The sequence below is a fragment of the Crocodylus porosus genome, unplaced genomic scaffold (assembly GCF_001723895.1).
Source record: "Crocodylus porosus isolate Cpor-Errol unplaced genomic scaffold, CroPor_comp1, whole genome shotgun sequence".
NCBI lineage: Eukaryota > Metazoa > Chordata > Crocodylia > Crocodylidae > Crocodylus > Crocodylus porosus.
Window position 1 is genome coordinate 15,597,745 of NW_017728926.1, and position 24,548 is coordinate 15,622,292.

The 24,548-nt window shown below is 45.8% G+C and overlaps 2 protein-coding genes across 2 annotated transcripts in view; both read right to left on the reverse strand.

Annotated features, from left to right (window-relative positions):
* Positions 1-814: 814 nt before the first annotated feature.
* On the reverse strand, positions 815-3,829 carry LOC109314419 (phospholipase A2 homolog otoconin-22-like). Its single transcript, XM_019541585.1, has 4 exons — positions 3,704-3,829; positions 2,458-2,602; positions 1,977-2,083; positions 815-1,181 (listed from the first exon to the last, which is right to left on the reverse strand). The coding sequence occupies exons 1-4, from the start codon at positions 3,750-3,752 to the stop codon at positions 1,036-1,038; spliced, it is 447 nt and encodes a 148-aa protein (XP_019397130.1). The 5' UTR covers positions 3,753-3,829; the 3' UTR covers positions 815-1,035.
* Positions 3,830-15,051: 11,222 nt separating this feature from the next.
* SCNN1D (sodium channel epithelial 1 delta subunit) overlaps positions 15,052-24,548 on the reverse strand; it is a 21,799-nt gene continuing 12,302 nt past the window's right edge. The window contains exons 4-12 of the mRNA XM_019541586.1: positions 24,122-24,225; positions 23,707-23,870; positions 22,553-22,651; positions 21,928-22,045; positions 20,934-21,012; positions 19,921-19,978; positions 18,991-19,046; positions 17,073-17,148; positions 15,052-16,403 (exon numbers count right to left, since the gene is read on the reverse strand). Coding sequence (XP_019397131.1) covers positions 15,996-16,403; positions 17,073-17,148; positions 18,991-19,046; positions 19,921-19,978; positions 20,934-21,012; positions 21,928-22,045; positions 22,553-22,651; positions 23,707-23,870; positions 24,122-24,225 — 1,162 coding nt within the window. The 3' untranslated portion in view covers positions 15,052-15,995. The remainder of the gene's footprint in view (positions 16,404-17,072; positions 17,149-18,990; positions 19,047-19,920; positions 19,979-20,933; positions 21,013-21,927; positions 22,046-22,552; positions 22,652-23,706; positions 23,871-24,121; positions 24,226-24,548) is intronic.

Here is a 24,548-nt window from a genome sequence, read left to right on the forward strand (position 1 = left end):
AGCTGAAGACAAAGGCTAGCTCCACGGAAGTCCAGAGGAGTTTTGCCAATGCCTGGAGTGGAGCCAGGACCATATCAGCTCCTGGAATCCTGTTCAGCAGTAGAAACAAGTTGTGCATGCTCTGGGCTGAAAGAAGACCCTCTGAGAGGGTTGGAGTGCACACAGCTAACCATAAAGAGGCATTCAGATGGCAAGCCCTGTGACTCTTTATTAAGGGAAGCAAAAAAGACAAACTTCAAAGCACTGGAACTGGGGAGTGTGCTTCAGGGAGCTGTGTGGTCCTGGGCAAAGCTGGATGGGAGATACTGCTGGACGGGGGGATGGACTGGTCTAAGAATTGGGCAGCTCGGGTCATCTGATCCCAATGGTCTTTCCTGCCCAAGTGCAGAGAGGGCTGGACCCGATGATCTGAAAGGTCCCTTCCAGCCCCAAACAGCTACAGACCTATGAAACTCCCCAAACCGGGCCACCGCATCTCTTGGCAATCCCTTGGCTCCCTTTCCCCACCACACAGCTGTCCCCTCCCCTGCCATTTGGGTGGGTAACTGAATATCCCGTATTAGCTAGAAGCTGTTCTGTTTGCGGGGCAGGATTCATGGGGTATCTCTTGCATGTCGCTGTGAGCTTTGTAGTCTTAAAACCTTGTAGCGAGCGGTATTAGTTTGGCATGTTTGCAGCTCTCAGCTGCCCCAGAGCAAATGACACTTGGGCTGGGGGGGCCCAGCCTGGCAGCCGTAGGCACAATTCCCTTGTCAGGGTAATGCCAAACACAAATGCACCATTTAAGCAGAAAGGAAGCAACCACCAAACAATATTAGTAACAGAGCAGTTTATTAGGCAGGCCTGACATGTGGTTTCTCCTAATGGAAAGGTTAAGCTCTGCGTTTCCTATGAGTGTCTCACTAACCAGACACCTGCTTACAGTTTTCATGGATTATAAGGAGCTGCAGGAGCACCAGGGAGACACAGAGCACTGAGATACACAAGGAGGCCCCTCTTCTGATCACCCCTTTGCTATTCGGAGGGGGGATGTCCCTAGCAGAAGGGCCGGGGTCCCCTGCACCTCATAGCGGGGTGGTTCTGAAACATCGGGTTGTAGGAGAAGAGATGCTTGCGGAAGCAGCTGGCTGTCTTCTGGTCACATTCACATACCATCTTCTCGCACTGGTCCCGTGATTTCACTGTGGGACAAGACCAACAGAGCTGTCGTGTCACCTGTATGCCCTGTGAGGCTGGTGGCAGCAGAGCACAGCACACTGGAGACGGCTGTGGCACAACCCCGACTAGGGGAGAGGTGTCCATCTGTGCTCGGTGAGGCTCAGGGAGACCATATCTTTATCTACCCTTCTCAAGGGAGCAATATGGCAACTGCACATGCACCGGGAGCGGTGGAGGCTGCAAGTGAGACAGGAACAGTGGGAAAAGCCCTGGTGACGCGCAGTTCACTCTGCCCTTCAGCATCCACCCGCTGCCAGCGTGTGACATAGGAGACCGGGCAAGATGGACCTAGGGTCTGACCCAGTAAATGGCAATTCTTACACTCTTATGCCCTAACCTTTGGCTCAATGCATAAAATCCCAGTTTCCTGGGAGGGGAGGTACTTTGCTTTACCCTATATGGCAGCCCCAAGGGAAGTGCTGAACAGCCAGGACATAATGCCCTGGTCTGCCTCCTTCCAGCCTCACATGACACCTCTTCTTTCCCCACCCTGCCCTGCTTCAGGACACCGATGCAGAGCAGAGACAAATAAGGCCTCACCTCAGATGCAGGTAGGATCAGACTCCTTCTCCCCTAAAGTACAACTCTTTGCTTGAGTGCCTTCTTATGGTCAGCTCACCAGCCTGGGGCAAGCTACATGCCTGGGGAGTAGCAAGCCTGCACCTCCAAGCACTGTGCTGAGGCCTCGACGCCGTGCACCGCATCAGCCCCCTGTGACCTCCGCCCTGTCCCGGGCCAGACGGCCGCGCCTCACTCACCACATTTGATCTTGTCCCCATTTGCGTAGAACCTGTAGCGGTGAGTGCCGGGAGTGCAGCCAAACATCTGGGCCTTGTTATAGCAGCAGTCATGGCTGTGGCAGCACCTACGTTTTGCAAAGAAAGGGGTAGAAGAACCGGGGGGGGTCCAACAAGGGTCAGGGTTGAGAATCCAGTTCCACCTTGAGGAGAGCCTTGGCTCCAAGTTAGTTGCTGTTAATTTTGCTAATGCCAACGCACGTCTGGTTGTCCTTTACGTTCACAATCTATTCTGTGCCTGCGAGCAACTTTCCCACACTTGTGGCTGGAGTCATTTATTGATGAGAAGCAGAGCAAACTATCCCATCTCTTCCTTTCAGCCTATCCCCAATATTTACCCTTGGGTCCTTCTGGCCTTTTACCATCATGAGTCACCAAACCAACCCCCAGCCTTGACTTGGAGGGAACGAGGCACCAGACAAGATTCCTTATCCCAGCTTACCTGTCGACTGGGTCCACGGGCACCCCTTGTGTCCCTGGCCCACAGTGGCATCCGTAGTTGCTGAAGTTGGCCAGACTGTGAGTGAAGGTGGTCAGCCGAATCAGCTCGTCAAACTGGGTGGCAGTGCTGCTCACGAGTGTGACGCCTAAAACACCGGCAGGGAGAAGAGGTAAGTGCCGCATCACAGCAAGTCACAGAGAAGGGCAACGAGAGGACTGGAGAGCATGGATATACACTACAGTGTGATTACTACTGTGGTGTTTAACCCAGATTTTATACAAGTGTGTGTCTAGCGTGTAAAGGAGTGCACACATCACCAGCACTTCCAGGGTAGTTGTCCGTAGTAGGTGCATTTCCAGTGTTGAACCAAATTTGCATTGAGAAAACGGCTGTGCTGTGCTAGAGAGGAGTGCACACATGGATGGCACGCTGGTGTGATTTTACCCTGGTGTGTAGAGTTACTCCTTACTTCCCGAGGAGTAGCTCTAGCCCAGAATGGAGTGACTTACTTTGGCTCATTGCTGTGTGTCATGTGTCCATTTTACTTTATCAGGAACAAAGTCAAATTACTCCAGAGTAAACCTATTTTGTGTCCATTCTTGGTGACATTCAGACATCATACTCTGCATAAGTTTAGAGTCCTACCTGTGTGCAGAGCTGTATAATCCATATGATGCTCTGTGCCCCAAAGAATTTATCTGTCATTTTATAACCCTGTAACTATTTCTATCTGTGCAACCCAGTCTATCTATACTGAGGTGTAATAATCAATACTACCAGTACAATCAATACAACCAATACTCCTGAGTACACCTGAGTTTTCATGCTAATGCTATTAAAAATATATATTCTCAAGCTCTTGTTTAATAATGGACCGGACACAGAAAAGAGAACCCAGTTACCACCGAGTATATAATAAAACCACATCCATGCAGCAAACATTATCTAATCACCAAAAGACCCATCTCCCTGGGTTTCCCTCTGTATTACATACACCAAAGTCAAGGGGGCTTCTCTCCTTTAAAGGCTCTTAGTGTCATAAATCAAGCCTGGTAAATCATTCAAAGGCGGCAGTGATGGGCTTCCAGAGACTGACTCTATAGTGCCAATAGCGATGAATGGGAGAAGCATGCAGTTGCCTCATTTGGCACATAGTGGAGAGGATTTTAGCCGTAGAGGCCTTTTGGCTTCAACCCCCAGTGCTACCCCAGCTGAGCCATGCACCAGCCCTAGAGTGCTTACTTACCGCAAGCAAAAGTCAGCACGAAGATGAGACAGTGGCCCATCCTTGCCATTGTGTGTAACAGCTCGGGGACACCTTGAACACACAGCGTCTCCTACCTGGGTTTCTGCTGACTCTCTCGGAGGGCCGTTGTGGCTTTTTATACAACTTCGGCCAGTCTCTCACGTGGACCTGACTTTCCCCTTTTTTACGATAATTGCACATTTTTTTTTACCAAGAGGCCATAATTACCTAAGAAATGAGCTGGAAACACTAGGCTATTTTCATATGGCCCAACGGGGGATGTGGGCAGCTCCCTGCAGTCAACCAGGTCTTTAAAACGTACTGGGGTTTATTGTTTTAAAAAGCCAATTTTGCCTCCCATCCACCTCCGAAACTCAAATGAGCTTCATCTTCTGAAGACCTGGAGGCCTATTATATCAGCAGGAAGTGCTGCTTAAAGTGAGAGGCTGGTAGAAACGTGCAGAGCATTAGTTGGGACTATACCAGTGAGCCATACACTGAGAAGTGTCGCTTGGGGCTGCTCCAGTGGGGCGCTCCGTAGGCTGCCCTGCTAATGCACTTCAGCTCCTCTTGACTTGTTGGAGCCTCCCATTCTCTGCCCAAACCAAAAAAGCCTTTGTGTTTTGGGATTAAGTTTATGATGGCTTTTCAACCAGTTTGGCCTGTGGGGGGGGGGTGCAGCGGTGGGATGAAAGGAGGAGGCAGCATTGTCCTTTCCCTTTTCTCCTCCATGTCACTGAGCAGAGAGACAGGAAATCTCAGGAGTTTTGGTGGGACAAGCAGTCAGGAGAATATGCAGAAGTGTTAGCTGATTTCCAAACCAGAATGAACAATATCTTTACCATTAGCGAGGCCTCTAATACTTTTGATACATGATTTGTACGGGATTGACATGAAATGTCTGTAAAGTCAACTGACTGGGTTCTACTTAATGGCTGCAATTAAAAAATGTGTCTCCTGAAACACAACTGCATTTGCTATACAAAGCATACAATCTGTGTCTAAAATATTTGTGACTATGATAGACTATGGTCTATGTATGATAGACTATGATCTGAGTATGCAAATACTCTCTCTCTCTCTCTCTCTCTCTCTCTCTCTCTCTCTCACACACACACACACACACACACACACACACACACAGAGGATTAATGGTATTTTGGATGCTCATCTACCATTAACTTGTATATAATTAATTACATATAAATGTTCTCCTACGTTTACATGCACAGGGAACTGTGATTATGTGTCTTCAATTAATATTACTGCTTTCGTTGGGGATCTCTGCCTTGTGAAAGAAGCCCCTGGCTTGACCTAAATGGCTATAAAATGTAGCTCCCATAATTGTCTTCATTGTGTGAATGTAGGATGTACATGGAAAGGAGTTTTTGCTGTTATTAGAAGCTGACAATTTTACTTTGGGCATCCTGTATTTTATATGCACATGTCTTCTGCATAATGCATATAAAACTTATATGAACAGTACACATGCATTTTATAAGTAAATAAATATTCATGTATAACATGCACTACATATACATGTTATTTATGCACCATCTAGTTTATAAATTCAATAAAATGTATATGTATTATATATACACACACATATATGTGTGTGTGTATGTGTGTACACATACACACACGTATATATAACACACACACATATATACTTCAAGCTATACTACATAGGCAGGGCAGAGAGAAAGGAGAGAAACAAAAGCATGCAATGATGCAGTATAATATACTGCTTTAATTGGAATGAGTTCTGGATGACCTCATTGCCTACAAGTGCAATGCAAACCTCACCAGAACATGGCACTGTCATGTGTTTTGTGTCACACATTTTAGAGAAATGTTAATTTTAGAAAACACTTTGCTTTCAAAAACAAATGCTATTGTGCTGTTTCTCATGTGCTTCTTTTTCTATATGTGGTGCACTGTAGTTACTTCCAAGAGGATGTGTCTACACAAGACATTAACTGTGCAGTACCCTAAAAACACAGTAGTGTGCTGGGCAAAACTCATGCTAATATGCTGTTGTGCAGTAGTGTTAGGCTACTGCACAGTTAATGTCACTAAAAAGCTGTGCATCAGTACTCCTGCGCAGTAGCACCAGTTACGGAGCACTGATTTAGTACTTAGCAATGCAAGTACTAAACTTAATGCGCAGTAACTATAGCACATTAATGAGCATGCAGCTGCATTCAGCCACCCAGGAGACTGAAGGACTAGTTGTGATGCATTAAAAAAATTAAACCATTTTCCCGGTGGATTCTATATAAACCGCAGATTCATAGATTTTAAGACCCAAAGGGACACTGTGATGTTAGACCTGAACTCTCACTGTGGAACAGCGGCAAAATAAATGGACCATGATTCTGAAAGAGCCTCAGCATAGCTCCAGGAACATCACCGGAGACACTGGTCTGCAACAGCTGAGAAGCGGTCCAATAGACTTTAATAAAGCTATGACAACCTATGCCAGGTCATGGCAGCCCACTGTCTATAGTCTTGTTTTTGACGTACGGGATCTTAAAATTGCCTCTAATCCAGGGCATATTATGCAATATTAAACCCATGCTTCCATCTCATCCATACGGAAAGGATTTAGAAATATTTCTGGCACCACTTTATGAAAGAAAATGATAGCCACAGAAATGTTGCTTACAAGTTTGAAGCCTCAGAGAGATCTATTTACAGGCTTTTTAAAGCTGCCATCATCACGGTACTGGAGCTGTCACAGAAGCATGAATCAATTTACCCTCACACTGCCCCAGTAAGAGGGGTAAGTGTCATTGCCCCCCTTTTACAGATCAGATCCCACTTGACTCTTAAACAGCCCTTTTCCTGAGCTCAAGCCATTTGCAAAAGGAGATAGGCATGAATCTTGAATAACCTCATTTCTCAGGTGGGGAAACTAAAGCACAGAACGGTGAAACGACTTGCTCAGGGTCACCCAGCAAGCCTAGGGCAGAGCTAGAGAAACAACCAGTTTGCCTAAGTGCCCCTTAAGTGCCTCGGTCGCCCGACCAGCCTTCCTCTGCGGCAGTGCCAGCAACGGGGGGTTTGCGGGCTGACTGCAGGTGGGATCATCATCCACAACAGACTGTTTTTTGCAGAGACCTCCCTGTTTAATCTATACCGAGGCAGCTTTACATATAGGTTAGACAGATATACGGCAAACTGGCGCATGGCGAACAAGGCCAGATTTTATTTGACGGTGACCGTGCGGATCACAAGGTAAATCTCGAGACCCTCTTCCACCAGGGCTCTGGGGTATCGGATAAGGAGGCTTTGTTAGTTCACAGCGCTGAGGTCCTAACAGAAACAGAGACACCTTACATAAGGCTGAGTTATTTAATCCCACGGTTTCTTCACTTTTTGATGCTTCCGTAGGTGTCTCTGAGACGGGAACTGGCACCAGCTTGCTAGTTCAAGCCTATGTGTGAGTCATGCCTATTGCAGCATTGTCTCATCAAGAATGCCGTTCTGAACAGTTGGGGCATGCTTGCCATGAGCCATCTGCTTGCTGCCTTCCTACCTGGGGAGCAAAGGAAAGGGATGGCGGTGGAGTCTTGTCCCTGGAGAAGAGGCCAGGAGCTACAAACGAAGCTGCATGCCTGGATCTGCTGTTGACTGGGTGGCTCCAGACCTCCTAGTTGTCTTCCCTCCCCGCCTCCCTCCGTCGGATGGGGCTAGGATATCTCACAGTGGGTCTGAATCTGCACTGGTGTTTTTAGCGTGACTGGCTGGACGTATATTGGCCGCCAAGCAACTGGGGTATTGAGACAGTTGCCTCCCGCAGGGGGACAAAGTTGCTCCTACAGCATCCGTGGCCACCTGAGCAGGGAAAGGGAAAAGCGCAGCCAGTCTTCGGGCTTCGGGCTAGACACTGCTCCTTCTGCTGGCTGCTCAAGCCCTCGTGGACTGCAATAGTCCCCAGATGAGGAGGGACTGCTAACATTGCTACCCCTGCCTGCAGGGAAGGGGAGTTTGTTTCAATCTATTCGCTTATTTTTGTATTTAATTCTATTTTCATACGGCATTTTGCCTTTTTTTGTTGTTGCCCTGAGCCTCTTTGGGAAGGTTGGCAATACGTGTAATAAATAATCACGCTCCAGGCACATGCTGTCTAGGTGAGACTTGTGTGGGTTATGAATTGGGCTTTCCCAGTGGCAGGTTGGCACCGCTGGGATTCCCTCCCAGGAGAAAGACAACTAAGCACGAACCTAAGACCGAGCTTGGTGCCCAGCTCATATTCAGCTCATTAAATCCTGGTTTTCTGATGGGTGGAGCACAGGTTTTGGCTTTCTTTTTGCAAGGCAGTGATAATCTTAATGCATTTTTCAGATTCTGGATGTCTCAACTTAGTGTTATAAGGCACTTGCATAACCATGGAAAGGGAAGGCAAATAAACACTCCTGGAAAGCCCCTGAGATCTTCCCAAGCTGAATCTCAGCTGCCTTCATTTCTACATATGGAAAAATGAGAGGAGTGTATTGAATATTGGAGAGAGACAGACATGGAGCAAAGCCTGCATTGACTTTCTGGATCTTTGGGACATTTCAGATCCAGATCTAAATCTCAGTGACCCTTGGTTTTCATAAAAAAAAGATCTTCAGTAATTGGGACTGAGACACCCCACATCTCATAGCTCAGGCTTACCTCCACTGTTCGTGCAAAGGCCAGGACAGACGGAGACTAACATACAGCAGCAGTTCCCAAGGGTTTTGTGCCATGACCTCCCTCTGATTCTCGTGACCCAACTTCAGGTCCGCTGCATGAGACCCTAACTTTTGTCTTGACCTTTTCTGAAGGAACTGAACTTCCCCGGGGCTCTCAAACCCAGTCATATTGGGGGTGACCCATTTGGGATCATGACCCCAAGGTAAGAAGCAGCTGATATGAAGGGTAGCGTGCGCTGGATTTAGTGAAGAGGAGCTGCTTCTGGGTTTGAGTGTCAAAGTACTGGTCTCACTCCTCCAGGACCATTTCTCAGGGGTATTTCCTACATTCCTATATGTGCTTTAACAGCCTGGCGACCAGACATGGATCCTTTCTAGCAGAAAGGCCACGGTTCACTCTCCATCACTGCACACCACAGATGTCCCCTTTGTCATTTTGAGTTATCCATGAATGTGAGGGTAGATAGTAGGGCAGCAGTTAAATGCAGTATGATGATAGGGCTGCCTCCAAGTGCGTTTTGCCCGCCTGGTGACCACTGAGGCCGGAAAGTAAATAGATGACGGTGGAAAATGAGAGGCTTGCTGTGTATTTATCAGATGAGATCATTAGCCCTTGTGGGCTGGAGATGGACAGAACAAACACATGGCTTCCAAAGCCTGGCTGGAGGGCGAAGTTAGATAATTAAACACTGTGGAGCACAGGGGCACATCCCTCCCTTGCTATTACAATGAGCAATTATACCTGAGGTTTGGGAGACATTAGGGGTGTTTGGATCTCAGATTTAGCCTGGCTCAGGCTGAGTGCTGCGGATGCATCCTGCAATGATTTCTTTCTTTGGTTTTATCAGTCAGGTCCGTGGTGTTCATCTCCTGGTTAGCTCGGGGTATGTCTACACTGCCTTCAGATTGTGCCAGATGGTGCTACAGTAAGGCTTCATGGGCTACTGCCTCCCTAAATGGGATAAGTCCAGCTTGAGCAGCACTAGCTCCAAACAGCTACGTTAAATTTTCAGCAGCTCATGCCTTGATACTCGCTATCCTGTTCATGCACTCAAGTTCCCTGTTTCTTGCAGTGCCTTGCAAACCATTTGACCTCTCTTTCCTCAACAGTAAACACAGTGACAGTAGCATCTGCAATACAAGGATGGGGTGAGGCTTCATTCCTCGGGTTTTGTACAATGCTTTAAGATTGTCAAGTTGAAGCTATTGCAGAAATAAAGAGCACTGTTGCTACTAAACAGGAAATAAGGCTATTTTTGACTCCAAAACATGTGTGCAGGTTATGTGGTCATTGCATGATGGTTTACAGTGTGAGATTACCAATAAAATGTTGAGAATAGTGATTGAGGCAGTCTGCCCAGTCCCAGTCCCATCTGCTGAGTTGCTTTGTCTATGGGGTTTTGGATCGAATCACTCAGATCTCTTTGCATCGCGCTGTCCATTTTTGTGAAACCCCTTGTCATGGTAGTTGACAAATTCTTCATGGATACTTCACAGTAACATGGTTTCAATGAAATTTTAGGGGAGGGAAATTAATACAATTGGTTATCATGTTCTTATTTTGTTTAATTTTGTCTTGGCTTTTATCATACAGCATTATATGATATATGTAATATTCTGTAGGATATTATAACATCACCAAACAGTCAGATTTTGGAAGTTCCAGATGTCCCAATTTTTGTTGGGGAATTTTTATTTCAGGAGACATGTTGGCCTTTGTGTGATACAGCATGGAAACTAAATTGGAAATGTTTCAACTTCCTGAAGAATCAAAATTTGGTTCTCAAGGAACTCCAGTTTTTACTAGCCTAACTTTTAAGGCTGTTTTTAAGAATGCTTTGACAGTGCAATGGCTTCTATAATACTTGACTCCTATTGCTGTTACCACTATACGGAGAATGCTATTATAGAGAATTTCAACAGAGATCCAGCATAATTAGGACACGTGAACAAGCACTTATTATCCAGGATCTAGTGTTTGAGGCCTGGGAGTTAAAGCTAATATAATGTTATCTTAACATACTGGGGCAGGTGCCAGGTTTTCTGTTTTTTAAAGAAATTTTATCATTCTGAAATGTTTCCATTTAAAAAACGGAATCAAACCAAGAGAGTAAAAAACAATAAAAAGAAAGAAAAATGTAAAGCTGTTTGAGATTGGAAAAGGAAAACTCTCTGTCCCTTTCCAAACTCCTCAGGGTGCATCATTCTGTGTTTTCCCCCAAACTGTATTTTGATCGTGCATTTCCACAAAACATCTTGCTTTCTGTGAACTGGCATTTTCTGACGGATCAGAGAATTTCAGCCCAGCTCTCCCCAGCAGCCATCGTCCCTCTTTGTGGTTCAGGAGCGTATGCATGTACATCCTTAATGCAGGCCGCGCAGTGGGCCGTTGCCTCTTTCCGGCTTCTGCCCAGCTACTACAATTGAAGTTCCCAGCTCCCACCACAAAGCAATCCCTTGGTCATGCCCATTAATTATATCGAGACATCGAACATCTGGACTCTAGTCTGTCTCAGTGGTCTAAAGCGGGGTCTCCATACTCCTCCACTCCATACTCCTGCCTGGCTGTATACGTCAAAAGATCTGATGATCTCTCACGCATACACCATCATCCAAAAGGATCCACAGTTACCTACTGCTAATCATTTCTATAAAATGAGAGGCCTGATGGGAAACTCCTAGAGGTTTCGGTGAATGCTCTGGATTCCAGACCAATGGGGTGTTGCATTAATGACAATTTAATGCAATCAATGCAGCTTTGAGTTCAATGGCTTTGTCCACAAGCAGCAGTCATGAGCTGCAAAACCTTTAAAAGCAGCAAATACAGGTTTAACAGGAGCTGAGCGGGGAAAGAAAGAATAGGGGCCAGGTTGAACAGAGAGTGACAGGACATAGGTGTAATGAATGATTGATTAACCGGCTGGGTGCTTCTCACTGGCAGTCACTGCAGCCCCAGTGAAAGCATAAGGTGGAGCAACCCACTGAGAACCCTGCTAGCGAGAGTTGGAGAACAAACAGATGTCCCATTCTGCATAATTTTTGGACCTTTTTTCTCAGTTGGGCCCAAGAAGAGTTTTTTCAAGAATGTGAAACTTTCCCCGCAACCAAACACCTGAAAGACAAAGAGAAAAAAAGTTGCAGCCGAACCATTTTGCTTCCATTCCACTCTTTAAAAATGATTTTTCAAGTATATGTCAACTTAAATTGCAAAACAGTAAATGGCTTCATCCAGAAAAAGGGAACTTCCCACACAACTCATGTCAGAAGTCCCATCTGACAATGTCTAAACATTTTTCAACGTTTTTTCATAAAGGTAAATCCCTTCAGACGGGACCATGGGATAATGTAGGGAGTCGCAGGTGGGGTTTTGATACATAGGGAATGTTCTTTAACATGAAACCATTTCACCAAAAAGGCCCTGACCTGCTATGAGTAACTGCTCTTAGCTTCAGATGGGAAACCCATCCATCAGGGCAGGATGTGGCAGAAGGGCAGCACAAAAAACACAGGGCAATACCCCAGAAAGTTATAAATAAAGGATAAAGCAAGCCCCCGAAAAAGGCAGGGGATTACTATACTAGAGGATATGAGAAACGCTATTTTGCCTCAAAACCCAGATCCAGGGGACCCTCATCTTTTTTTATGATACCCAAGAGTTCAGAGTAAATCTGGGTCTGTATCATTGAATATTGGGTCTCCAAGAAAGGCCAATGGCCAATGCAAGACAGCTCTTGAAGGTGTCTTTTAGGACTGTGATCTGTGAGGTACGATACAGAGGAAGGAGGTTTCAAGATGATGATTAGTTTGGGGTGTCTGTGGATGAAATGCTATAAAAAACATCTCACCCTTTTTTTTCACTTCCTCACCAGAAACTCACTCACCTCGTTACACGCCTTGTTTCCAGCTCACATGGAACGGACAGGGGAACGCAGCATGGGATGTACGGTCTGACGAGGAGGTCAGGGCAGTGTGGTATAAACACTAGCACGGCATTTGCATGACGTATTTCTAAGGTGCTGCAGATTAAGAGAACAGTCTGTCACAAGCAGGCAGAGAAAAACCCATGCAATCGGCCACACCTTCGGAGTTGGCTGCTCTGGGCCGTCCTCAGATGGAAACTAGCTTGTGCAAATGTGTCCCCTTTCACCCCCGCTGTCCTTTGCACTTGGCCCTATATCTGGATTTGTGCTTATTCTGTTCAAGTTTGTAGCATGGTCTGGTGCTTATGTCAGGAGGTCACAAAATCCTCACGGGAATGCTAGAGCGGGTGGCAAAAGAAAGTCTCCCCAAACTGCCCCATCGCTGTGACGTGCAGCACCCTGTAGTATTCCATGCACACACCCACACAGTTCTGCCAGTGTTATTTCTGTCTTGGTTTGCAACATCCTTATCGCTTCAAGGGTTTTGCCAGAACACAACACTGCCAGTGCCCTGCAAGGATTACCTGCTTCAGGGTTTACTCATTCTTGATGTGGCTTGTTCACCCATTGTAGATGAGCTACTGAGCTCTGCGGTCATTTTGGACCCATGGAGATGAAACCAGACCAGTCAACTGCCTTTCCCTTCTTATCTAGTCTAGTATTTGAAGCTCTGGGAGTAAAAAGTCTGAGCAGCATTACCAGGACTGCTGCACTAGTCCCACGGTTAGGATTTTGCAGAGAGAAAAAGAGCAGAGCACCTAAGGAGTTTAGATTTCAACACACCTTTTGCTAATGTTGCACAAGATAAGACTACTTAGCAAACACAGTGCATGGTATTTCAAAGCACTGCAAAGGATGAATTGGCCAACATAATGTCGAGATAACTAAGGATAATGATTCCAGCTCATACAGACTAAGGGAATGGAGATACTGAAGGCACTTGCCCAAGGCCAACCACTGAGTCAGTGGGCCCAGACTCAACTGAACAGCCCTGAACTTGGAGACGAGCTTGAACCTTCGTCTGAACCATGTGGGTCTGGGCCACCTTTGGTTACTGTGCAGCTGCAAGATCCCATCCCAGCCAGCGGGATCGGCAAAATGTTCCTGCTATCACGGCGACTGGTGGATGGGTGTCCTAGCAAAGCCTCCAAGTCTCACTCTGCCTTTACATCTACCTCACAGTCGCAGCCTACAGGGCGTGGGGCAAGATTAATCTTTTTAGCCAAGCTTTTTTTACCTTGCCATTGGAGCCCCATTCAGCAAGCGCCAGTGGCAGTAGGTATGAATGGACTGGGGGTGGGCTTTTTCCTGAGAGTTTGGTATAGGGGGGTGTGTGTGTGTATTTTTATAAATATATATACACATATACATATGTTTGGTGCATATTTTTATATATATATATATATACACATATACATACACACATACATATATACACACATACACACATATATACACACACACACACACACCCCCCACACACACACCCACACACACGGGCTTTGTAATGCTCCAGCAATGACAGCAATGCATACCGACACTTCCAAGCATTCCTATATCTTCTGGAGTTTCCTACCCTCTTAGCATATCCAGCAGCTCTGCTTAGGGCCCAGTTTCTCCCTTCTCCCTCTTATCCCATGTCCTCAGGGCTCTCTTTCCCGCGGACCCTTTGCCCTGGGTCAGAAGCCCAGGCACTTGCCCAAGGACATCTCGGTCCTGTGTGGGCAGCTTGGCACCCTGCCTCCTCTGCCAGACCTTGCTGCTCTGGCCCAACCTAAAAGTGCAAGGCATTGGTACTGGGCAACTCTGCATTCCTGCAGCAATGCCTTTCTCACTGTACATGCCCTCCTGGTACCAAGAGGGGCTGGGGAGAAATTGCTCCCACGATCTTCGTTCCAGCTCTTCCGCTCCTCGCTGGCTGCCCTTGGGAAATGCACTTAAACTCCCTGCCTCTCTCCTCACTTGTCAAACAGGTGTAGTGACACTGCCCTACCTCATCCTGGGTGTTGGGTAGGATTACTTAGATGTTTTCATGGTGTTATCACTGCTCTTCAAAACCTGTCTTGTGTATATTGGAGTCCTAACAAAGAAACCAGCCCATATCAGCTGAGGATTAGAGAGGTCCACATGTCACAGGGCAATAATATGGCTGTAATGGATTTTCCCTTTGGTTCATTAGACTTGTGTATTGTGCAAAGGGCCTGCAGGTGATACAAGACCTATTATTACTATGCCTCCAAACAGATGCTTTTCTTCTTTGCTCAGAGCGGTTACCACTTGGGCCTCCCATGCTACTTCCTATGGAGGAGGTACTTGGAGTGTGATCTTGCTGGGAATACTTCTTATCAGTATTAAAATAATATTCTGTCTTTTAGGTTGATGTAGACACAAGGATCATGGGGAGTAAGAGCCTGATTTTTATGGCATTTAAGGACTTACATGCATAGAAAGGTGATTTTCAAAAGTTTCTATCTAGGTGCCTAATGCCTATTGCTTTTAATGGAACTTTGTCACTTGAATATTTAGCTAGGCAAGTATTTCCATTTGCAGGGCTTGAATTCCTTTAAAGATTTGGCTGGTGTGAACAAATGCTATTAGACCAGTCGCCCAGTATTTCAGGATAGAGAGACATTTACAGACATTTCAGTGAAAATGTAACAACTGTACATTGCCTTTTCAGTCTCCCTTAAGAGACAGGTGAAGATCAAATATTAAATGAAGATGCAACAGGGTCACACTGTTTCCAGAGCATTTTATTACTTAAAAAGTTACAAAACCAAAATCAGTGCAGACTCGTTCTCGCGGAGCTCAGGATTAACTGGACTGCGACTGCAGGAGGTATTTTTTTCATCCTGAACATCAGCATCAAATATAAATATCTGTATTTTATGCATACATAATTTACCACCATGTATTAATATTACACTGTATAAATATTTCTGTATATTACAAACCTATTGCAGCAAAAATGCAGCACTACGTTCAACTTTTAAGCAATTCAGGCCACACTTATGAGAAGAAAAAAAAAGAGTTGTTCCTTCTCCCTTCTCTGAAACTGAATGCCGCTGCAAAGAATTTAGGGTCGGCTTAATGATGTCTCTGCAATGGGTTCTTCTGTATCAGTCTCAAAATGAAAAAAAGCAATGTATTAAGGAGATGAGGGCTGAAAGCCAGGCTAGAGTGACTGCAGCCTCATGTTATCACATGCGTTGCCATCCCAAAGGTGTTATTAATGGAAAGAGCTCATGCTTGTTAATGTCTACTGGAGTCATTTTATGTATGGGTAGGTAAACATTTAACTCAAGAATATTTATGAGGTGCTGATGGGCCTGTCTGAAGTCAGAAGGTGTCCAGTCGGAGCTGGTTTCCTCAAAACAGCGTAAGCCAGAAGCTTTGAAACTGCCAGAGACACAGTATAAGTCCCAAGAAAAATGCTTCTAAAATGACAGGAGGACCTTGAATGATTCCTAAGACAAGGTCACAGATCAAGTAGATCTAAGCATGGCACCAACCTAGCTGTAGGACGATGTGTAGCATTTAGAGGCTAAGCTCTGTGCCACTAGAGAAGCAGCAAACAGCAATGCTGCCTGCCTCTGCAATTCCCATGGGCCCTCAAAGCCAGGCCTATTGAATATGTACCCTGAATAATACATATATATTTTCTGCTCTGCGCATGCAGCATTAGCTTTAGGGGTCTACATCTACACAGTGGTCTTTGATGTATCTAAATCCATTCAGCACAACTTCTGGGTACAGTTCTGGTGTGTGGATCTTGTTAGAAACTGAGTGTAAAGGTAGGTCATTATTCTTGCTTGCCACAATGGTCCCAGCATTGGGAAAAGTCTGAGCTGAGCTGCTTTCAGTACCAGGGCCCTCAGGCACAGTTCTGTAGTTTTCTAGTGTCAAACTCACACTGGAGATGACTGGGCTTTGGGCCATCTTCAACGTCTTCTTTGACCTGGACCATTTGTAGCCAAAGATGAGAGAGAAAACTATTGTATCCAAGAGAAACTCAAGCATTTCAACCACAGACAATACAGAAGACCCAAACCATAGGCTCCACTGGCTTCCCATGCTGGACAAGAGTAGATTCAACTGTGAACAGGACAAGCAGAAATGATTACAATTACAATTTGAATATTCACAGCTGATTTCTGCCCACTGCAACGCTTGGTTTTAAATCCCCGTATGTTCCCATAGCTATGTCCAAAGCCCCAGAAGTGATGTGATGCTCAGTCTGCAAGGTCCTTTCACCCTTGTAATTCAACCTATTGCAACACCCATGCCTACACCCAGTGTAAATGCTCTAGGTTGGATTCTGCAGACCCATGGGCAATGAATAGCAGGACATGCCCAGTTACCACACCACACTACATACGCGCACAGAAACAAGGTGTTAATATTAAGTATCAGCTGTACACAGTGGCAGTGAATAAGGCCTTTGCAGTCCTACCTCCTTCCCTGGGGTGTGGATGGAGAATGGGCATGTCTGAAAAGACATTAGCCTGTAGCATGAACAAGTTCAAAATCCTCTCTGCATGTCAGGCACTAAATGTTATCAAATCTCATGCTTCAGAGCCGATCTGATCCCATGGAATCATGTTAGGAATAGGAAGCAGTCCTCTCTATGCCCCAATGCAGCCCTGCATAATTGGCTAGACTTTCCCAGGGTGTTAGCTGCATTTCCTTACTAAGTTCTGATCTTGGCCATTGCCAGGAGCAGGGATGGTGATTAAAGCCATGAGCTGATCCAGTGCAACTTACTGTGAGTAATGGAGATTCATTCACGGACTGATAGTTCAGTTGATGGTAGAAGATAGTCACCTTGGCAATATCTTTCCTGCGGAGGAGAGTGGAGGCAATTAGCAAAGTGCGATCCCTACACAGCAGTCTACCCATAGCAGGAGCTTCAGGTGCTGATGGTATGTGGATCTCTCCTCTTCTCTGCCTATGGCCCAGGGTCTAGATTTCTGGGGGCTGAAATGTAGCCTAACTAGTTTTGGGGCTCAATATAAACACACAAACCTTACTACATATAGCAGATTAGGCTAGATGATCTAACATTGCCTTCTAAGCTTAAACTCTATGAAAGCAAGGGATTCTATGAAACCATTTAGCATTGGCATTTAATTTTCTTTTAATAGAGAAACCTTGCTGTGGCAGGGCACTGTTTGTGCCTGCCACTTTAAGGGCCTGAGCCTAGCGCCAGCAGGTGCCTGATTAGGGCAGCCATTTTAGATTCAGGGCTGCCTATATAAGCAGGGCATTTTGGTGCTGGCAGAGTAGGTAACAACATTGCTTGGCTGTGAGGCTGCATGGAGCAACAGGAGGTAAGAGCAGGAGCTGCAGGGGGTGGCTAGGATGGTCCTGGTCCTGGTCCTGGTCCTGGTCCTGGTCCTGGTCCTGGTCCTGGTCCTGGTCCTGGTCCTGACCTAAAACTGCACCCTGCCAGGAGTGGGTGGCCTGGTGGGGCTCTCAGTGGTGTGGGAGCCACCAGGAAATGACAGGCCAGTTATCACCCAGGTGAAAGGTGGGTTGGGGTGCTTTAACCCCAGCTCCTGCCTTTGGGTGGGTTGGGTGATACTGGAGGTAAGGGGGGCTAGGCATAGCTATGGCCACCTGAGCCCATTGGGGAGGAAAGCCCTGTGGCCCTGAGTGGAGGGGGTGGTGGGGAGCCCTGGTAAGGGGGAGAATAACTAGAGGGCTGAGGGCCCAGTGTATGTACATATGTACACACAGCCAGAGTATGCTTAGACCCGGTTGGGTAATTGGGTGGCCACTACCCTGGTGAGGGTTGCAGGAGAGACCCAACAGATGGTACATCTGCCCCACAAGAAATGGACTAGCTAAGCCTATGGCCAAAGAGGGCCTGTTCCAAGGAGGAGCAAGGTGGCATAAGTTCTTGATGTGTGAAAGAGACCTTGTGAGAGAGGGTGGAGTGTGTGAGGCCTGAGTGAAAGGTGGGCAGTATGGATGTATGTGTGTGACTGAGGCCTGACGGCATGGCCTAAGCTTGCTCTGACTGTAGCCTGGGAGCACTGTAACATCTGGATGCCATCTGCAAGGCTTGGGCTGTGGTGTAGGGGAGGTACAGAGCTGTGGACACCCCCAAATATTGGGCTGCAATAATGGGCAGCCTCCTGCCTTATTTAACAACTTAATAATTGCCAACAAGGCATGGCAGGCAAGACAGGAGGGCAGCATGCCCAGAGGCAGGTGGGGAGCTAGCTGCAGCTATCGGGGATGCCCGCCTTGCTATACTTGCAAATAGGTCTTTACGCTAGACTAAAAGCATGGCCTAGTGAACTGTTATACTGAAGGAAGACATGAGGCCTGATCCAGTCCTTGAAGTTGGCAAGAATCTTTCCAATGGACATCGGTGGGCTCTCAGTCAGGTCCCCAGTGCCTCTCAATGCCATGTTTTGCAGCTAGATCACTTATCTGGACAACTAGGATGTCAGAATGAGCATCTCTGTTGGTGTGCACATAGGCATACTCTACATGTGCCAGTGTAGTTAATATTTCCAGTGACAGGGAAACATTTAGCTTGGGCTGTTTTTAATACTCGTCAGTCACTGTAGGATGGAATGAGTATCACTCCATGAAAAACTAGTTTGGGGGCTGTCAATCATTCAGCTATCCTTGGATGAACATCACACCCCATCCTCTGTTAGTTACTAACCTGTTGCTAGTAGAGTTGTATCCTTTCTGCTGGCTCAGAGCCCGGCGGATCCAGTCCTGAAACACAATATTTCTATATTAATGGTCATTCCCTCTCTTGGAACTGGCACCAGATTATTGCAGTTCATTATGCCTCAAGTTCTATAATTATGCAGTTCATTATGCCTCAAGTTCTATAATTATCCATATTCTCTCGAACCTGTAGAGGAGGTACAGTAATACTGCTTTCATTAGGTATGCTTAATATTCTGTCGGGTGAAATGTCACGCATGGAAAAATGACCACTGCTAAATTTTGAAGACCAGCACAGCAGGATCTCAAATGGGTTCTTCCTCTGAAGACCAAGAAACAGCCAGATGTGTGTAAATGGTGACTTCTGAATGGCTACTATGAAGGTAACTCAGTCTTTAAAACCAGTGCACCATTGATGATCAACCATTGTCTGTCATATTTGTACCCCTATGCAGCTCGGTATTCCATATGGCAGTCCCTAGGGTATGCATTTTAATACCCAGGTGACATTAAAATAAGAGAAACAGGAGACCATCATCCAGAAAGTCCTGAGGCTCCCATGACAGTTTCTCAGCCCCTCATGAACAATTATGGGATAGGAGGTTATGGACAACTCCATTTTACACACGGGGAACTGAGGTACAGAGTTGAAGTGACTTGCTCAAGACTTGTAACAGAACTAAAACTTAGCCCAAATCTCCCAAGTCTCTGTCTATTAATGCCTCACCTACAAGGCTGTTCTTGAGTATCCAGCATCCTAGCCAGGATGGCTTACTTCAATCCAATTTTTCCATCTTAGTTTTGTACTAGACCATTCAGCCTCCCATCCCTTGAAACCGGCCTCGTGGGCCAGTAACGTACGTAACCACAGTAGAGACGGCTTCCCCTCCAAACAACACTGTATTGATGCAGACATTACCTCTGAGTTTGGTGACGGCCATTTAGCACTCCCTGCAGATATCTTGTACCATGATTCACTGTTAAGGTGAAACAAAAAATGATGGTCATGATGGTTCCAGGATTTAAAAATGAATGAATAAAAAAACAGTTAACACCCTCATCTCTACCAACAGAAGTTCTTGAGACACTTTGGATGCAAGCATGAGAACAGGACAACTTAATTTTGACAAATGCTAAATTTGCTGAAAAATGGCGTTCTGGGAGGGACCAGAAATAACCATTTGTAAATTTGGTGAATGACTCGGGCTGAAAAAAATAGGGGGCAAATTTTTAAGAATTCCCCCAAACAGTTCTTTTAAACTTTTCAATTCAAAAAGGCATTTTACCTTTTAAAATCCGGTCTATATTCAAAGAAAATAAAGGTTAAAAACAGGTCAAATAATCCCAAAATTACAAATAGCATTTTGGTTCAGGTAGAACAAAGTGTTTCTGGCTCACCCAAAGCAAACCACCTCTCAATTAAATTTTTTTTCCCCCCCAGTGAAACAAATTGGTTTGTCATCCAAAGCAACTTTTTTTTTTTTTTTCCCTATTTCTCTCTTTTTTTGCTACCAAAATGAAAATCCCATGACTTGCTTGGCTCTGAGTGTGCATGCATGAGTGTGTTTCCTATGTACACCAGAGAACATGAAACATGGTAGCCCTGAAGCAGCAGCATTTTCACAGCAGGCTTAAATGGGTCTTGATACGGACCTTCATCAAGCTAATTTTGCGGTTTCTATCCCAATATTATGGACTGACCCTACATGTTGTTACCTGCTAGCCACTCTAAATGAAGCCAGCAAGAGGTAGATAGATATCCAAGCAAAGGAGAAGGTGAGCCTTCCGATCGCAAGGGATTGGATGCCTGCCTAGAGTATGATGGACTGGACATGCACATGGGAGTCTCAAAGCTGAGCTAGCCACACCCCTGTTGGAGCCCTTCCTCTTCTATGGGCTTAGCAATATGTGTCCTCTGCGCTAGTGACTGACCTGCATGGTTTGGGGCACTTGTTGAAACAGCTGAGGTGGTGATCTGCAAGCCGGTTGTACAGCTGGTAGAAGCAGTGACCTGGAGGAGGAAATGGAAAGGGGCATGCTCAGACAGGTGGCTCCCCTGGAAATGCACTCCCCAAACCCCATCGCTTCGCCCTCCTAGGCACACCACGTTCTCGCTCAAAGCGGGAGAGAGTGTTCTGCTCTCTGCCTCCCACTGTGGAACGGGTGCAGATGGCTCAGGATTTCATTCAAGAAACTTCAGCAAGAGTCACTTGGAAAGGCATCAATCAGAAAAGGAGAGTGTCCTCCTACAGATAATAACACTTGTATAAGGCAGTTGCTACTTGGAGTGGCAATGTAAAATTGCAAAGGAGCAGGTTGGGCTCTGGCATGCCCCACTTTCTTTTTAAACTCTTAATCTCTGCAGGAAGTGGTGCTTAATGGCATTGAGACACTCCCCTACCATCATCGTGTGTATGGATAGGAGAGTAGTAAAGCCCTGGTACAGGCTACCCAGACAGGTTGTAGAGTCTCCGTGCTTAGAGGCTGTTAAGATCCTGGTAGCCAAAGCCTTGGCTGGGATGATCTAGTTGGGGATAGCCCTGCTTTGAGCAAAGGGTTGGACTAGGTGACTTCCTCAAGTCCCTTCCAGCCCAAATTTTCCATGCTTTTATATGTGTCGTTGCAGTCTAATAAGGTTTGGGCACAAGAATAAATGATACCAGTCTCTTTGGAAATGGGGCTGCCCACCAAAAGGCTTTTGCAATGTAGAAAAATGTTTATTAGACTAAACTCTTCTTTTCTCCTCCTGAGGTAAACGGCATCAATAGTTATGGTGACACGCTAGTGAATTATTTCACTGGCCTACTTCTAACCAATGTTCTCCAGGCATCCTCCGAATATATGGTAGAAGAGGCATCAGTTCAGAAGTCCATTAATAACCTGTTCTTGCAAGCCATGTCTGGGATGGCATTTCTGGTGCCCTTACCCCATGCAGGATGCTTGTTGTAGTTACAATATTCAGCATCAGGAGGCAGTGGGTAGTAATAGTATCCACAGCCACAATGTTGAATCATGATGTTCTGGAAGCAGGAATGCACACACGCCTGAAAAAAAGCAGAAAGACAAGTGAGAGACCTGGTGTCCTACTCTTTGCCCGGTAACACATGAGAAGACTTCTTCCTTGCCAGAATGCAGTGGTTGCAACCTGGGGCAAAGGGTTTTCACAAGCTCTCAAGTTAATGTCTCAAATATTCAAAGGCTGGATAAGTGTCAAAACCAGAAGAAAACAAACTTCTGAGGGCACAGGAACGCCAGTTCTGGAAGTGGAAGAGACCCACTGTCCACCTATTTCGGCATCCGCTCGTCTCCAATTCAGTCTAGTCCGACAAGCAACAGAGAACTCCAGTCTCCTGAACTCAATGTCCCCTGGCCAACGCATTAAATTGTAATGTCAATACTGCACGGGTGTATAAGCATCTTCAAAAGGGTCATAACCAACGTATTAGTCGCTGTGCTGCTAGCATCTAACTCCTTGCTTTGGAAAGCATGCAAGAGATTATCTGAGCATGAATGATGCTACGAGGAAATCAAACCCTCTGCTTTGAAATTACCTGCAGCGTGTAGGAACTTTTGTACAGGAGCTTGACATTCACATCATCTCCATTAACGGTGCATTTCCCATAATTCCCACCCAAGCGATGTACCTCATCCTGTGGACACACAGAAAAAGAGCCTTATATGATTGGGAAGCATCAATCAGATGTGTAAACATTTCAAAAGACATGTTAGGACTAAACAAATAGACCACAAAGACTGGGGAGCAAAAAGAAATAAAAATTAAAAAAAAGAGACGGACCAGAAGCTATATTTAGAGGTCAGGCTAAAATCAGGCTGAATTAAACCCTGCGAAGGAAATTAAAACAAACAGCAAAGCCATTTTGGCCAAACAAATATATAGAAAACAAGAGGTGGAGTGGGGCTGGTATGTAGAGATGATGGGGAAGAGATTAGAGACCATCAGGGGGTAGTCCAAAACCTAAATGAATAACTTGCTCCTGTGTCTACCAAAGGGAATTGGACATGGGAGTAAAAAGGCAGGATGGTTAATTCCACGAGGCTACTAAAATAGAAGCAAGTGTCGAGGAGTTGAATGTACTTGTGTTTGGGGAGAAACAGGAGAAAGATCATTTCCATCCCAGAACTTTGGAAGAGCTAGCACATGAAATTCTAGGTACAGTAGCAAGGATTTTTAATTAATCTACAAAATCATGGGTAATACTATATTATTGGAGAACAGCAAATTTGGTACTTGTATTTAAGAAGCTGAATTCACACCGTTTGGGCAACTACAAGTCTTGTTTGACTTCAGTAGGGAGCAAGTCTTTAAAAGAAATTTTGAAAGACCTAGAGGGAAATGGTAAACACAGTCTTGCTTTATCCCAAAGTGGACTAAACCACACTAAACTCATATCTTTCCTTTAATAAGCTATCTGATGTTTAAGATAAGAAGAAAAACAAGATCTAATCTAGTTGAACTCCATTAAACATTTGATATAGTGCCATGTGGGAAATTATTAACCTGGAGAAGGGGGGGATTAGTACAAACATTGTGACATGGGCAAAAGCTAGCTAACGGGTAGGGACGCAATGGATTATGGCAAACAGGGAAGAGTTGGGCCAGAGTGAGGCCATCCCTTTGCTCATAACCTGCCATTATCACCTGAAAAAGGAACTGAACGGATGCTGATGAGCAAGGTCAGCACACCTGTTGGATCCCTATGGTAGTCGCGATCCCTGGTCTAATGTCAAACCCTTCATGCTCGAGGAACGGCGTCTGATTGTAGTTGTGGATCATCACTTTCACGCCAGCCACTGTTGACAGCAGTGCTATGTGATCCTTCTGCTCTGCTTTTAGGATTAGAGAAAGTCCTAGAAACAAAAGGAAAGGAAAGCCTTCATTAAACCTTAACTTTCAATCACAACTCCTTACACCGAGGCTGGGAATTAACATAATCTCCCGTACTCCCAATATAGCTAGAGAAGTTACGCAGGTTGTGCTCTCAGATCACAGCTTGGTGCAACCTTTGCTAGAGTCCGTGCCAAAAAGGATGTGCAATCCCTTTTCTGTGGAGTGATCTTTGCTTGGTCTTTCCTCCCTGCACCTTCACCAGACAACATACCGTAGGCAACGCCAGGTTTTGTTGCTTTCCAAAAGGGATTTGTTCCGTCTTTGTTAAAAGTGTAGCAGCTTCCATAGACCGGGTGGTGAAAATGATCATAGTCACTGCAAAGAGAAAACACAGATATGAACCACTGAGTGGAAAAAACCTCCACTCTGTTATCTTTATGGTGGTAGTGTCATAGTTTCATAGTTTCTAGGGTCGGAAGGGACCTGAGCAGATCATCTAGTCCGACCCCCTGCCATGGCAGGAAATAATACTGGGGTCAAATGACCCCAGCAAGATGTTCATCCAGCCTCCTCTTAAAAACCCCCAGGGTAGGAGCCTGCACCACCTCTCTTGGAAGCTGGTTCCAGACCCTAGCCACCCTGACCGTGAAGTCGCGCCTCCTGGTGTCCAGTCTGAATCTCCCCTCTGCCAGCTTGTG

What these genes read in the sequence shown, in the direction of transcription:
- LOC109314419 (XM_019541585.1), bottom strand. Translation starts at nt 3,752, where the DNA reads ATGGCAAGGATGGGCCACTGTCTCATCTTCGTGCTGACTTTTGCTTGC. An exon ending in CCCGTGGACCCAGTCGACAG is followed by an intron (nt 2,084 to 2,457) that starts GTAAGCTGGGAT and finishes TGCAAAACGTAG; the next exon opens with GTGCTGCCACAGCCATGACT. An exon ending in TGGGGACAAGATCAAATGTG is followed by an intron (nt 1,182 to 1,976) that starts GTGAGTGAGGCG and finishes CTTGTCCCACAG; the next exon opens with TGAAATCACGGGACCAGTGC.